This window comes from Micrasema longulum, unplaced genomic scaffold, assembly GCF_059751315.1.
Source record: "Micrasema longulum isolate JH-2025_06_02 unplaced genomic scaffold, ASM5975131v1 h1tg001837l, whole genome shotgun sequence".
Lineage (NCBI taxonomy): Eukaryota > Metazoa > Arthropoda > Insecta > Trichoptera > Brachycentridae > Micrasema > Micrasema longulum.
The window spans coordinates 199,555-217,142 of NW_028279011.1; the positions used below are offsets into that span (position 1 = coordinate 199,555).

The window sequence follows — 17,588 nt, forward strand, 5'->3', positions numbered from 1 at the left end:
AGCCAATGAATGAGCCAATGAACTAGCCAATTACTCCAGCGTATTTCATCATACAAATAAGTGTACTATATTTTAATCATCTTAAACCCAGCGGCGGGATTTTTCTCCTAAAGTAAACTGGCAGATTACACAAATTTTTTGACGATTCTAGATTTGGAAAACAAAATTTCAAACATTCTTTTTTAAGGACTATTTTTCTTTGAGATGATACTTTTGATTTATAACTCGCAACACATGTTGCGCTCGACGCGGCCATTTTTAGCATTATTGATTTCTAGACCAAATCGGCCAGTTGACATTTCTATCGTAAAGAGAATACCCAATGCTCTCTGAATGAATCGTGCTATTATTTGAAAAAAAAAACAATAGGAAATGTGTTAAATTAATGGATAATATAGCAATACAATGTAATTTATCACAAAGTTACGTCGTTTGAGTTGATTATATAAGTGAGAGTTATTGTATCACACAGAATTATAGAAAAAATTGCAATTTATAGTATATATAACTTACATTATATTATGAACCTACTATGTAGGTACAAATAAATGATATTTTTTTAAAGCATACCTGTAAATAAAATTACCGTTCACCACTGCTCTGGACTGATTCAAACAACTTGCGTTGTGTATGTATGTATGTATGTACATAAGTACGCCTTTGAATTCCTCGACTTAAAAACAAATGTTGTTCCTTCGAGGTGGATAATTTGTAAATGAATTAACCATGAGTATCAACAATTTAAGTATTATCGTCATTTTCTAACCATGATTCGCATCCGATGGTGCATAGGACAAAGCATTATTAAAAGAAATGCAACGTTACTGGAAGGTAAGGGGAATAGTCTTACGCTTGAGGTGCCTGTTCAGTGACAATATTATACTTCAGTTTCATCAAGGCATGTGCCACAAATAATAAATAATTTAATTTGAAGTTTATTAAGACTACAAATAGGTGAACATGTTTCAACACTTGTTCATAGAGAAAAAAAAACTAGACTTCATAATAAGCCTTGCCCTTTTATTAGATTTATTCACATAAATTTAACCACATAAAGCGACGGTTTAAACAATACCTTTATATAATATTGATTACAAATAATAATAAAAAAAAAACAGAAAATTATTGGAATGAAATAAGCTTAATAGAAATTTAGTAACAAAAAAAGTGCTAAAGAAATATCTAAGCTCACAGAAACACTTAGGATTAAAGGATACAAACTTAATAATGAAAGTTATTGGAGGATCGGGCGAAAACATATTAAAAATAATGGTACTTAAAAATACATATAATGTAAAGAGTGTTAGGAGACATTTAAGCTCACTTAAACATAAATAATAATTATTCCTGGGTTAAAAAGTACAATAAAAAATAAATTAAATGCAGGTACACTTTTAAAACTAAAATATACAAGTAACACAATAATAAAAATAATATGAGAATATTACAGAACACGGAACATTTTATAAAGACGAATCTGATGATTACATTAGGAAGAAAGAAATATTTATAAATTTAAAGTAATAATAAGTATAAATAAATTCAGATATGAAAATTGTAACAAATATATAAATAAAAGTTTGATACAATGAAACAGTATCGTCAGTATCTGGTTCTTTATTATAATTATTTTTTATCCGAAAAAACTAACAAAAAATATATTTTTTGTCATGTTCTATTTATTGTATTTTTTTACAAGTGGAATGAAACGATCTGGCTTTACACTGGTAATTAACATTTTTTTTTTGATATTGTATCTATTTATATCTAAAAAACTATGATTGGTCTATAATTTTGGTTTATTTGTAAATATTTTATCTTTTGCAAATAATTGCTGTTTTCTTTTTATAAAAAAGTAAATATTTGTATCAATTAGGGAAAAAAGCTTTTGCAATAACGTATTTAAATTTGAAATACAAATGTTCTGTTTTTTTTTTTTTTAATGCCAATCAACAGGCTGAAGTGACCTCAATACATTGGTATTAATGAGAAATACTTAATCTAAACAGTCTTAGAATCTACTAAAATTTACAAAATGTATAATTAACAAATGGTATAAATATGGCATAATCTAGGGAAAATGGCAAGTGTGACATCGCGAGTCAGGAGAAACAATACCGCTTGCTTCTTAAATGCCTGACCTTGCTGTAGGAACACATCGACAATACCGTTTAGTAAGATTTCGTTCACTATTGTGATGATCCTTGGCAGAGGGGAAAAGAATCCGATGTTAGTTTTGTAATTTTCCCCAGCAAAGACAAGATTGGTACGCAAGTTACGGCGAGGTACATTAATGTTTATCTGAGCAAGGATATCATGGGCATAGATACAGTTAGATATTAATTTGTGCAAGAATATCGAACCAGCCGAAATTCTTCTGAAGTATAAGCTAAAGATGTGAAAGTACTCTAGACGATCATAATAGTTAATTATGATAGTATTTGATCCGATTTTAAATATTAACGATTTTAAAAATTAACGTTGCACTAATTCAATCCGCGTTAATTGAATATTATAATAAGGAGACCATATAATTGAATTAAGTTCAAGCAAACTACGAACAAACGATTTATTTAATGTTATTGCAATGCCATATGCACCATTAGGCGTGAAAGAGATTGTGATTGATAAAAACAGCAAGAGAAATAGATGATTTCGCAAAGCAATAGTGCAAGAACTTACTGTCTCATAACTGTTATTGTTGGATGTCGCAAAGGCGAGGCACTTCGGGTAAATCACACGCAATGATTCAAGTGTGCACGAGTGCATGTCGAACCGCAAGACTGTAATTCTAAACCACACGTATTACGTAATCATACTGTTGCATCCGCATGCGAGACGATGCGGGTGACTAGGTGACGGTGGATAGAACTTGTGCCGTGATTGTGGACGCTTTCTTCTATAATCTTAACTTCTGTACTATCTCTAGCTACTTCGGTATCTTGTATCGACGTCATATGATCAAATCCAACCAATAAATGAACCCGAAAATTGAGTCCGTGTTCCTTACTTCATTGAAATTTTAAAAAATTCTCATTTTAAATAGGCTGCTGTAGTAAAAAAATAAAACAGTGTTTCATTTATTTAGTTTTTTATTGCTTACTTCTTGGTATGAACACTTAACAAACTGACTACTATGCTCTATTTTTTGTAAATTTATTGATATCATTTTAACTTTGCTAGAATTCCACTCGTTCATGCGCTTTGTAGCTGCAGGATGATTGGTTATCTAGCTTTCATATATCAACTTTAAAATACCTAAATTTTGTAAATGGGGTCTAGAATGCCAATTGTCAATGCGCTTAGTAGCTGCAAGACGTGTTGTAATCTTACTCCCTTTCATTATTTATGTTATTTTATTTTTTTAAGTATCATTACATAATACACTTAATTTATTTGTCAATTTTTAAAACGTCTAAATGGGGGCTAAATTTCCAACTGTCTATGCGCTCTGTAGCTGCAAGACGTCCTGTAATCTAGCTCCTATCTTTTATAATTTTTTATTGTTCTTAATTGAAAACGAGGAACTAGAATCCGAAACGTCCATGCACTCTGTAGCTGCAAGACGTACTGGGATATTTATTAATTGTACAGCGCCCTTGAGGTGATTTTCACAATAATGGCGCTATATAAATTATTCAACTATATATATATATATATATATATATATATATATATACACTTCGAAACGATAATAAACTCCAATTAATCGCAATTCAAGCAAAAAATGTTCGCTTGAACCCGATTTTTATTTAACTTTTGACAATTACCAAGACGGTATGCTTAATGATTGTTTGTATTTATCTACTGAGCGATTTCAAAGCCTGCTCCTTTAACGTCTCGATACGTTCACTCCAGAAGATAGTAAAACAAATGGAAAAATAAAATAACTAAATTTGTTTTTTATAGTGTCAAAATTTATGCGTAGATGCTCTTATATGTTAATAGGACGGACTAGCAACATTATAGATGCATTTAGGCGTTCGTTTTCAAAACTGACAGTTATATCAGAATTAAATTCGACTTCAGAAATTTCTGATTTCTTTCTCATATTTTTAATAGGTTTTAAAAGAAAAAAGTGCCAGCCTCAAAAGGATTAAAAATTTAAATAAATCGCCATTAAAGGATAAATTTAATTAATTAAATCGCGGCGCTGGGTCCGTACTATAATGCGAAGTTAGCAGATTTATTTTTAATTTTATATAAAGTAATTTTGAATTAACTACATAAAACATGAAATATTACTGTATAAAAAAAATATTTATGAGAAAGTTCAATTTTTTATGAAAAAAAGTTAATGCTTTGAACATAAATTAAATTTAAAAAAAGTTTTTTCTGTAAAGTCGCTACATGTCGCTTGGTAACTTTTTTCTTTCCACCGTCGATATATATTTACTGAATATATTTATCAATAGTGTAGATATATTTTGTCGGCCTCGTGGTATACCATTATAATGGTCAGCGCGTTAGCCTACCATGCAATAGGTTTCAGGTTCGATTCCCAACATGGTTGATATGAAATATTTTTTCAAAAGAGTGTTTTTTTACACTAGAATATTTCATAGCTTCTGGACTGGTACCTGAAGCATAGGCTGATCATCTTACTTTTATGTAACAAAAATGATTAAGATACTCTGCGGTTGGTGTTCCAATGCAGCGCCCTATGCATCATTGTTGCGGAAAGGGAATGATTTTGATAATGATGATGAATGTATATAAATTAATCAATAAAGTAAAATACTAGCCTCTTTATTTTTATGTTCATTTATTCTTAAATTTACTTTGTTTTACTTATATTTAGAACATAAGTTTTTCTCATGTTATTTTTTATCTTTTATTTGTCATCTTAGAGAATTATGTTATGTTTCTTTTTTACTTTTTTGTTGTTTTTAAGTTTTAATTATTCTATTATATTATGTATTGTACGATGATTTTTTTTACTGCTGTAAATATATCTGTAAAACTTTTTACTATTAAAAGTTTTTTGAACTGTTGATGTAAAAATAAATAAATAAATATTGACACTTGTCTTTGAAGGGGAAAAGAAAAATAAAGGGATAGAAAAAATATGATTTTGGGCGTGATTAAAACAGAGATACTGTCGATACATCTTTAAAAGTGGATGGGAGATGATTCCACGGCAAAGTCAAATTTTTACAAAAAATTCTCGATCTGTATTTCAATAAAGTGTGTGTGGGAATAAATTATTATTTATTTACCGATACATATACAAAAGAACCATTTTATGTTTGTTTATGAAATGAAATATCACTAGTAATACAAGTGTGGGTTGTTATTTCGTATACATAGTTATTCATTTTGTTTACGTGTGGGGATTGTACTCTTCTATTATTGTGGGTGAACTTAATGCATACAATTTTAGTAGTGCATTTATAATCAAGGACTTGTGAGAGAATGGGGAAATAACAGGTAAGAGGTGAGATTTAATGAATGAAATTAGTCATTCAGAATAATTGATTAGTGGAATATTTTAATGAATTATTCAAATAGGTTTTTTCAACAACGCAATTTAATCACAATCAACATTTATAAAATTGAGTACTGGTATTCTTATTATCAGTGGGGTGGGCAGATAATTTTATTACGTACAGAATCATAACAAATTATAATGGAGCGTCATCATCATCATCATTTCGTGTCCGCTTCCTAGTTTGAGCATATGGTGTCCAAAAAGAGCCTCCAAGCATCTTCGGCGGCTTCCAAGGTGTAATTGTTAAGGCACTTGACTCACGCACGGAAGGTTCCAGATTCGATTCCCGGTGAGAACACAAAAATTGAATATGATTTTTCTCAAGCCTGGGTATTCTGTGCTGTAATTCACTACTGTAATTAAGCCTTCTGGCCCGTTGTGCTGCAAAAATAATCTCTGTCGGCTGCCAGTTTCTGTGCGTCCCTCCAAGTCAGATTTGCGTCCCGTAGTTCTGACATAAACTGTCGACAAACAGTCAGCTAAAGACGTCTAGGACGTCAATAACCTGATGCCTTGTAAAGTAGGCAAGCGTAATTCTCAGGAGACATTCACAGTAAATGGCCAAGCCAACCGTATCGTCTCCGCTTGATAACAGTTGTCACAAGCGTTTACTGCGTCCGCTTTCTTAGTACTTCATTCTTCACAATATCAAACCACCGCCCACCCAAGATTCTTCTGAGATACTTATTTGCAAAACTCAGTATTTTGCTGTTTTGGGCTCTAGTGAGGTGCCACGATTCGCATCCGATACTTAAAAATAACAAAAGAAAACCAACGGGTTTTTTTGCATATTAAAAACAAACGATCAATCAAATAATAGCATTGAATTGTTGTAGATATTTTTTAATTGATCAGAGTTTACAAAATAAATATATGTATGTATGTATGTAGTGTGTGAACATCTTTATCACACAATCTTAAAATACATATTCTTACACTCAAACCAATTTTTCTTACTAAATTTTTACAATTTCAAATATTTTTAAACGTTTTTTTGAAGTGTGTCCAAATAAATAAAATAAAAGTACATTTTTTGCTTATGTTTTTTTGTAAAATATGGCTTCTATGTACTGTGTTTCTTATTTTAATTTCAATGCTTATTTTTTATTATTTTTATTGGATGTATGTGTCTTCTTTTTTTAAATTCTGGCTTCATAGTCTAGCTAGCATTAGGTGCTCACCACGTAATCTATAAGCACGTTGATTTGATATTATTCTGCAACTTCTATGGTGTGAAGTAGGATTTGCACGTTAGTGTAATTAATGTACTGGTGAAGAGACGGGTTTTTTTGTATGTGGTAATAATTTTATTTTATTTTTTTATTTTATTTTATTTTATTTAGAAAACATACAGTCATACAAAATCAGTATTAAAAACAACAATTTTTTAACATAAAAAGACCAATTAAGTTTTCATAAATTTAAAAGATATAAACATTAAATGTGACAAAAAATAAAAAATAAATAAGAATTTTAAGTGAAAAAAAGATAATTGTTGACATTTGCGTTTTCCATGGAGGTAATAAATTAAAATAAATAAAAATACCGAATGTACACTCCGAGCCATCCACGCACACACATGAACGCACATATAAAACATATACAAACATATACATTACATGCGGCACATATGCATAGCATAAACCACTCAAGATGTACATTCAGCAACTATCCCAAATAATCGACCCCATGAAGAAATTTTCTGTACAAATGCAACGTGCAGTTAAAAATGTCTACATCAATACTGAGTTCGTTATAATTTCTACAGGTGCGTCTGATGAATGAATTCGAGGTAAAATTGTTTTTACAAGTTGGTACATAAAAAAGGGAATTTAATCTAGTATAGCGAAGAGGACAACGGAAACCAATATTTTGTAAAAGATACGGCGAATCAACTATGTTATTGAGAATTTTGAAAAGAAAAATTAAATCATATCTAAGGTGCCTTTTTTGTAGTGATTCTATATTAAAATTGATCAAAGATGCGCTGTAATCATTTTCAATGTTACCAAAACGATATTCCAGGCTCCTTATAAATTTCTTTTGAATGTTTTCAATTTGATTAATATATACATTATATTGAGGGGACCATACTAATGAAGCGAATTCGAGTTGACTTCGCACATAAGTATAGTAAAGAAGTTTTAATGTATTTGGTGATGAGAATGGCTTGGAGATTCGTAAGATAAACCCTAGAAGTCTGTACGCCTTATCTACTATTGTATTTATGTGATCTCTAAATAAAAGCTTATCATCCATCAGTACACCCAAATCTCTCGCTTTCATTGAACGATTGACAATTTTCCCAGATAGTTTGTAGTCAAATAGTATACTTTTTTTCTTTCGAGTAAATGACATGACAAGACATTTATCAGAATTCAATAATAACTGATTGTCCTTGCAATAGCAACAGATTCTATCTAAGTCAGCTTGAAGAACTTTGCAATCATTTATTGAAGACACAATTTTAAATACTTTATTGTCATCAGCGTATAGCAAAAAATTTGAGTTTTGAATGCATAAACTTATATCATTGATATAAATAATAAAAAATAAGGGTCCAAGATGCGAACCTTGAGGGACACCTGATGGGATTGGTTTAAATGATGAATTAAATCCCTTGAGTGAGACCGATTGACTGCGGTTACTAATGTAGGAACATATCCAACGATACAGATTCCCCCGTATACCGATGTTCCAAAGCTTGCGAAGTAAGACCAAATGACTTATTTTATCAAAAGCCTTTGAATAATCCGTATATAAAACGTCTACCTGAAAACCTGCATCCATTGCATTCAAAACAATATCGGTAAATTCACAAAGATTTGATTCAACTGACCGTTTCTTATAGAATCCATGTTGATTGGGATTAATATGTGGTTTTATAATATCGAAGAGCTGATCGGTTACTATATTTTCAAGGATTTTACTAAAAATGGGAAGAAGAGAAATGGGTCGATAATTTACTACAAGACTCTTATTTCCTTTTTTATGCACAGGTGTAATATTTGCCTTTTTCCATATTTCAGGAAACGTGCCTTCCTTTATTGATAATTGAAAAAGATAAGTAAGAGGACGCGCAAGCTGTTTAATACATTTAGAAATAAAAAAAGGGTGTATGCCATCAAAGCCAGCACCCATGCTGACTTTAAGTTTTTTGAGATATTTTGTTACCAATGACTCATTTATTTCTATAGCATTAAGATCAATTACACTATTTTCTTCGGCAGGAACACTACAACTAGATGCATTAGTTTCCAAAAATTCAGAATGGAAATATTCCGCAAAAGCATTACAAATATTCTGACCGCCAATTACCAAATTATCTTTGTAGGACATTTGAAGAGGCACATCACACCCAGCTCGCTTGGACTTGACAAAAGACCAGAAAAGTTTAGGTTCTCGGTTAATGTTATATTCAGCAGTTGTGATAAAATGTAGGTAACATTCCTTATTCGTGCGTTTTTGTCTTTCCCTCAGCAAAGAAAAAGTATGATAATCAGACGCTTGAGAGTACTTTTTCCATTTTTTGTGAAATTTTTTTTTTTCTCAAATTAACTTTATTAGCGGTCGAGTGTACCATGGAGGATATCGGCAATTATTATTTGTGAGACGCTTGGGAACAAAATTGTTTATAACTCCATTTAGAACAACGTAAAATTGCTGGGTTGCGTCTTCCATGTTCAGATTAGACAAAGTATCGAACCAATTAATATCATCTAAATGGGCACAAACATCATCGTAGTTTGCCTTATGAAATAAACGAACAAATCTTTGATTATCGGGAAGAATTTTGAATTGTAAATTGAGCAAAATTACAAGAGTCTTATGATGGGCGTCTTCCAGTGTTAATGGGGATACACATTCGGTGACTACGCAGTCAAAGTTGGAGATAACTAGATCTAGAATACGGCCACGAGTATTGGCATGCGAATTGAACTGGTAGAAGTTATTAAATGACATAAAATTACATAGAGACTTGCTAAGTGGATCATCCTTAGGATCGAGGGTGCAGTGAGTAAAACTGGGATTCGAAAGCCAGGCAGCATTAGATATATTGAAATCACCAATAATCAGGAAAATTTCATTAGGGGACGTTAAGAGTGTATCGGAAACTTTGTCAAAAAACTCGGATATCACTCGCAAATGTGAATTTCCATGAGGAAAGTAGGAACAGAACATATTTAAGGTTTTGTGATGTGTGATTGTGTTTACTTTAATCCAAATAACTTCCGCCGTTAGGTCCCAAGAATCTACTACAGAACTACAAAACATTTTTTTGACAACTATAAGCACGCTTCCACCGAGAGTCTGTTGTGTTTTCTCATAATCACGGTCTCTTCGAAATACGTTATATCTACTATCAAAAATTTCGCTATCATTGATACTTGGAAGGAGCCATGTTTCAGATAAAAAAATCATATCATAATCATTAATCAAGACGTTATTTAAAAAATCATGAGTTTTGGAGCGAATGCCGCGTACGTTTTGGTAGTAAATAGATAGACTATTTATGGGATTAGCGCCTGAGAATATTAAAATATTTCAACCTATTAAACAATAAACTTAAAATACACCAGTAAAATTGATTTAAATTATATTGGACGCACCTGTAAAATGAGTCTCTATATATCAATGCAGTCACTAAAGGCAAGTAGTTCGCTAAATTATACACATTAAAAAAGTTGAAAATAGTACAAAGAAAAGGTAAAAACAAAAAATAAGGAAAACAAGAAATAACACTAGTCAGCTGCTTCAAAAGTCATATTATTTTTTCAAGATCAGCGTCTGATGAGATTTTGGATATGGGTGATCCTTCATTTTTCCTAAGGAATATGTTGCCATTTTTCACCCAAAGGAATGCGTACTCTTTATCTATTTTCAACTGCCTCGCTTTACGCAGTAAAAGCTTGTTTGCGGGTGTAAGATGCTCGTTAATGAAAATCCGGCTTGCTTCTCCAGATATTCCAACGTCCGCGGATAACAATTTTTTATGTCTGCGTGCTGCAGTTATAATCGTGTCCTTAAGTTCTCTTCTGATCAAATGTATTATGATATTAGGTTTATCGCGAGAACTGGATCTTGCCGTTGGCCAAGGTTGAACACGGTGAATAGACGTAATTTCTTCTTTTTTGATATTAACTCCAATTTTTTCTGCAATCTTAGAGAATGTGTGTATTAAATTCTCATTTCTGTCAAAAGGCACTCCACTTATTTCAACATTGGAAGCCCTGTCCCACTGCTCTCGTCGTTGCTGATGAAGTTCCAGAACATTGCATTTATCAATCAAGTTTTCAATTTTTGCTTCCATTAATTTTATTTTAGTATTATTCTTTTTAACGCTGTCTTTAGTCGCCTCGACCTCCCCAGATAAATAATTTATTGAGCTTTCCATATCTTTAATGGTTTTATTTAATGATTCAAAATTTTTATTACTTTTTTCTCCCTGCTCATTAAGCTTCAATAATATATCATTCTTTAGTGATTCAAATTTTTTATCAATGTATTCAATCATATAATGATTTATTTCACCTGATTGCTGCTTACTCCTTGTAGTCATTGTAGAATTATATTATGCACCCTCTTTTTATATGTATTCAATTTTTATAAATATTTTTTATAGTATGTTTTGTATAATTTATTTAGTTAGTATCTGACTTTTAAATATGCCTTTCAACAATAAATATAAATCTTGAGTAGGTTAAATCCGATTCATTCAATTAAATGTTTTTTTTTTAAAACTTAAATGTTTTGAAATTCAAGTGTTTTTATTTTGATAACTTAGTATTGTCACCATTCGTTAGATACAAGCACTTAGCACAGAAGTATTTGCAGAATATAAACACAAAACGACTTTAGATGTGAATTGTTTACACATAACACCGAAATAACGTTTGTGCGTATTTTACACTAAGCACTTTATAATCTCACAATGTTTATTTGTCAAAATGTTGAGTAATTATTTGATTTTTGTTAATTTATATGGACAGCGAAAATTTGTGTCACAGTTAATGTGGATGGTTATTGTTGTATTGTTGAATAATATTATTATAATAATATTAACTAGCACTCATTATAACGCTTGAATCAAACTCAATACTTTTTAATATTTTTAAAATATGATCACAACAACAATACATAATATTTTAGCTTACCAGTTCATGGTTTACTTCTTTGTTCTTATTCTCAAAGCACCCTTTTAATACCCATCCACAATTCCTCGTTCTTCTCAAACCCTTATGGTGTCCATGGAGCTAGACTGTAGAAACATCTCTCATCTATTTTCGAAGAAGCTTCTAAAGTATCTCTGTTTAAATCACGTCTGAAGAAACATCTTCTTTCACTTCCTTAATATCTCCTCCTTTATTTTTTATTATTTTTCCCCATTGATAACACTGTTTTTTTTTACATTTCTTTCAAATACTTGAAACCATTTTAAAGACCATAAGTCTTTCTATTATTTTCACTCAAGCAAAACAGCAATGTTTGATTATCCATCGACTAATTACTCTGTTAAAATATTATATTTTATTTAATTTTATTCTGCTATTTTCACGGTGCGTTTGGAAAATAATATAAGAGCCTTTATCGGATATTGTCATTCATCCTCATAACCATATTGCAAGCACTAATGGTAGCAAAACTGTATTTTTTTGCCTCACAAATAGCTTATGTCCATTACATTTTTTCAATAAATTTATCGACGTCAGATCAAATTATAATTATCATTATTTTAAAATTTCCATACTTCAACGCTTTTTATATGTCACCAAAAGCTACATTCAATAATCATGCACGGAGCACCGCTTATTTAAAGGTTATTAACTACATCAATTCAAACAAATTACAATGAAAGGATTGTTAGTAGGTAGGTACTACGTATAACAATTTCAACAACAAGGGTAAACAACATTATTTCCTTTTGATGGGAAAGGATGGCACATCATATTTGTACTTTTATACCCAGAGACATTAAGCTCCCTGGAAAATATGTAAAATTTGATTTACCAACCATTCTGCACATTCTCTCAAAGTCGAGAATTTTTTTTGGTTGGAAGAAATTGTCATTTAGAAATAAGCCCACCAATGTAGGATTTATAAGACGTAATTTATTTACTAAGCCTTTTACTTGAGTCCAGTGTTGAACAAATACCTTTCGTTTGGACCTCCACAATATTCTCTGTCAGCTGCCATCTTTTGCCACTTCGGACCTGTAACTCTTCTGATGTCGTCGGACCGTCTGGTCTGGGGCCTCCCTACGCTTCTGCGTCCTGTTCTCGGCCTCCAGTCGATCGGATTTTGCCCATCTACATCCGAAAAACATGACCGGCCAAATTTCGTTTCAGTTCCGCAATTATTTTTCCCACACTCGTAATTTTAGTACTTTCCTTGATCCATTCATTTGTTTTGCGATTTCTGAGCGAGGTATTTAACATTCTTCTTTCCATTGCCCTTTGTGTCACCTTAAGCTTATATTATGCACAAGAAATAAAAAACATCTAATTATAAGTTTAAACATAAAAAACTGTTCACTATATAAACGAGACCGTGTATTATCTATTCAGTGGACGAGACCTAGAATTTTTATTATGTTGCATGTTTTCTTCAAAGGTGTTTTACGCATAATTTAAAGTCAGGTATATTATTTAGCAACCGACTTTGCATAATTATATGTAGATAGACTACACTATACAATGATCCTTCATATTGTGATGAATGATTGCACCTACAAGCGTATTGTGAAAGTGCTAAATTTACAAGTATGATCAATTAATATATTGTTCTTGCAACATTATCAAATAGGAATGAAGACAAAATGGCAGGTACCATGAATTGTGTCATGGCTCCCAAAGAATCTTACAAAACCTTGGGTACAAATTCTGCCTTAGGATGTGGTTTTGTTATGAAATAAAGTTTATTCAAAGGCCCGTTTCATACGTATTGCATGAATTGGGTACTACTCATAGGTAAAAATCCCGCAAAAGGAAATCGAGTGGAGATTAGTCGGACTTATGGTGTACCGGTTGGCGCGTTTGAGCGCCATTGAAGAAATAAAAATAATTTGAAAAGAATTACCATACAATAAATATCCATCAACCGTGTGTGTTTTATTATTAATTTAACTGATTATTATTATTGACTAGTAACTTTTTATACACTCCAGTATAATTTTAAAAAAATGAAATACAAATAATCGAATTTTAACCCCGTAATTTCATTATTCAAAATACTTTATGATATAAAAACTTGCTTTTTGGCAAAATTGGATGGAGAGGCACCAATAAATCGATATAAAAACTTCTCGAATCTGCTCAAAAATCAGTAATTAAAATAATTTTTAAAAAGACCTTCAGACGCCCCAGCGTCAAGTTATTTGAGGAATTTGGAATCTTAGATATAAGGCAATTATATCAATTTTAAAATAAAAATGTTTGTGAAAGCAAACTATTCTACCAAATCCCAAAAGAAAAACTCCTACACAATCAGAAATCAAACTAGAGGATGGTTGATGGGGTTTACCACAAACTCTGAATTTGGGCAATGAAATTTCAGGTTTCTGGGCCCCTAAATATTCAATATGTTACTCAAGCATTGCAAAACCATAACCCCGATTCAATTGAATAAATTTGTAAAAAAATGGTTACTGGGTTTAGGTCGAGAAAAAATGGAAAATTTGCTCAAAAACATTCCTAAATAATAAATGGTATAAATTATCATTGTAAAACTGTATGGTAAATTAACTAGAAGGTAGTAATGTTATTATAAAAAATAAAATAAATAAAACAACTTTGTTTTTAACCACTAATTTTTATTTTTCACCTACCGGTTTCAAAGCAAACAAGCTTCTTTGTCAAGGTTTACGTAACTAATGAATTGATTCCTTTTTATTTTATTTTTATCATGTTCACTAAATTCTACACGTGGACCCAATAAATCAAGTGGTTTCTTTCTTACACGGGTGGTAATTTAATATCCTTATTTTCAAAGTAAGCCAGGAGAGGACTAAAAGAAATATTGTTTATTTGGTTTTTAATTATTGTTTTCTTATTTTGAATCGCCTTTTTAATTTCTTAGATTTCTAAGTTGTCTAATTTTAATATTTTATTTTCAACATGAAGTACTTTTTATCCAGTGTCTTTATTGAAGTTATGATTATTTTCTATCAGATGATTTGCGAATTCAGAAAAATTATTATTATTTAAGCATCTTAAGTGTTTTTTTACTCTAATATTAAAGTTTCTTTTAGTTTTTCCAATGTAGATTGAATTGCAATCATTACAATTTAATTTGTATATTGCAGATTTATTATATTTATTGACCTTGTCTTTGTGATTTTTTAACAATGTTCCATTATTATTAGTTGTGTAGAAAGCCGGTTTAATGTTTGATGGTAGTAATGTTATTGTTTATTTTGCAAAAAAATGTCTGCCTTAAAACAGGTTGTACCTAGTTAGGCAGACTAGACATGATCCAGAGAAATCTATTACTTGTAAGTGTGTATGTAGTAGATAAAGTAATTGTTATTTTTGTTAATAAACTATGATTGTTATTACTTTTATTATAATCATTATAACCATTTGGATTTAGTATTGAGTAGAAATTGATGATAGGATAATATTAAGGACTCAATTTTACTATACATTAAAAGGAAGTTTGTACATTTTAAAATGCAGTAGGTAAAAAAAAGTTAAAAAGACGATAATTATTTATAGTTATATTATTAGAATCGTAAAAAATTGCTCTAAATATAAAATACATTTTTCATGTTATTTCCGATTTGTGATAATCCTTAGTTATGGAAGATATGTAGGTGTTTATAAATAATGCAATATTTAAAACCGACTTTGAAAATATTACTCACTGGTGCATTTTTGAAAAGAGTGAAAATATATCATTTTTACTCTCAACTAGTTAAAAAAATACGATACTTTAGACTTAACTCGGATTTCCCAGTGGATACACGTTTCAATGGTTCTTTTGTAAAAACATTCGCGATACATTATTATTTTTCAGCATACATAAAAATATTCACGTTTATAGCTCATATTTCGGATTTGAACGTAGAATTTTTAGCTTGAAAATCAGAATAAATTTTACAAATATTTATTGTTTTGGTAAATAGCGCGCTATGATGTGTCGTATTTTATTAAATGTTGATGTATTTAAAAAGACAGGTGCGTCACGAAACCGGTTGACACAAAAAAAAATGGTACCTAAAAAGTGGTTATCCCAATGTTCTGGTAAATAATCTACACAAGCAGGCAGCATAAGTATTATCTCAAAAATATTTTTAAAAAAAATATATTATTTGCAAACTTATATTATAAAAAAAATATCAGTTTAAGTCGAAACTGGCTCGTAACTCATATAAACCTACACATACATTAAAAATCGCCCACCTGAATGAGTACATGTGTAAGAAGGGTCAACACATATCGCAAACAAAAAAAATACGGCTTTCGAACTTTTCGACTAGTTGTGTTTTTGATTGCTATCTATCTAACTTAACGTAATGAAATTATGATATAAGCAATAGGCTCCAAATAAGCAGGTGAAAGCTAGCACTGGGAAATATTGGAAGATAAAAAAATATAAAAAACCTTGCACTGTTTATGCAGAGCAATAAAACCAGAGGCGCTGATATTTTTTTTTCTTTTTTTTTCCTAAAATTCGCTTAATGTTTTAATATTTATAATTGTAGTTTAATTAAGTAGTTCTGTTATCATGAGATTTTCAAAGAAATTATATTATTTCTAATTTGTCGGCATCGTGGTGTAGTGGTCAGCGCGATTGCCTGCAAGAGGTTTCAGGTTTGATTCCCGACATGGTTGAGTTAAATATTGCATTCAGTTTTTTTATGGAATATTTCATAGTCTCTGGACCGGCAACATCATGAGACTGATCATTCTACCTTCATGTAACAAAAAAAATCAAGATACGCTGCGATTTGTGTACCAATGCAGTGCCCTATGCACCGTTAGGTTCAGAAAGGGAACGAAGAAGAAGAATAACAATATTTAGTTTTTAGTTGTACTTGTTTAACATTGTATAATTTGAAGTAATAAATAGGGTTCAAAACTGGAGATACATACTCTAGTTGTGATTTTAAGTCGTGTCGATTGTTGAAAATATATGGAGATAAAAGAAAAATTTCAAACATATAACAAACCATTATTCGCGTAATTTTTCTCTTTTTATTTACAAAGTGTTAGAAATTTAAAATTCGGAGTTATGTTTGTCCTTGATTTTATTGTAATTTTTAATCTTTTCAGCTTAGAAAAATAAAAAGTAAACACGTAATATAGATAAAAGAACAATAAAATATTACACGGCACAAAAATCGAAGAATTTCATCACGTCACTTACTTGTTGATGTGGGCTTAAAATTTTAAGGTGTGTTCGAATTATTGGTAAACAGTAGTATCATGGAAATACTAGTTTCTTTAGGACAATAAAATCTTTCGAATAATGTAAAAATGCGGTGTTGAATTATTTATATTAAAAATAAAACTAAGAAAATATTTATGGAAACAGGGAGAAGACGTTTTGAAAAATTAAATGTGGAGGTCAAGGCATTTATTTTTAGGTGATGTAAAATACCTTTAATCTTTTTTAAATATACAGATAACGCAAAAAACATCCAGTATTATGTTTTTTAAAAAGCACCTCTATAATGTACCAACCTAATTATATACCAACAGAGTCTTGAAATTACAGGTAAAAATATTAAAAACTATCGTACCTGCAAAAATAAAGATTGAGGCAAAAGACAACAATAAAATATTATTTGATTATGTTAACGTTTTGCCGATTAACTAACAGTGTCAGTATAAGATAATGACCGATCATTTCCTCGATTGCAGTTTTAAATCCAAAGTAACCCACCAGATCGTGACCCGACAAGTATCGGCACAGCAGCTGACGGTACCTCGACAGAATAACTACTATGGAGATAGAACAATCGGGAGTGTAGTACCAAAACTGTACAATTTAATACCAGCTGAAAATCATGAGGAAAAAAACCTAAATTTATTAAAAAAAATAGTCAAAAAATTATTAAAAACAGCAAGTGAAACTTAAGTGTGCATATAAATAT

General features: G+C 30.7%; 2 protein-coding genes across 4 annotated transcripts in view; one reads left to right on the plus strand and one right to left on the minus strand.

Annotated features, from left to right (window-relative positions):
- The window catches only part of LOC148273775 (BAR/IMD domain-containing adapter protein 2-like 1), a 349,284-nt gene that overhangs the window by 177,689 nt on the left and 154,007 nt on the right, over window positions 1-17,588 (plus strand). The window lies entirely within an intron of this gene.
- Window positions 10,254-10,886, minus strand: LOC148273778 (uncharacterized). Its single transcript, XM_088238214.1, has one exon. The coding sequence runs from the start codon at window positions 10,884-10,886 to the stop codon at window positions 10,254-10,256; it is 633 nt and encodes a 210-aa protein (XP_088094340.1).

What these genes read in the sequence shown, in the direction of transcription:
- LOC148273778 (XM_088238214.1), bottom strand. Translation starts at nt 10,886, where the DNA reads ATGGAAAGCTCAATAAATTATTTATCTGGGGAGGTCGAGGCGACTAAA.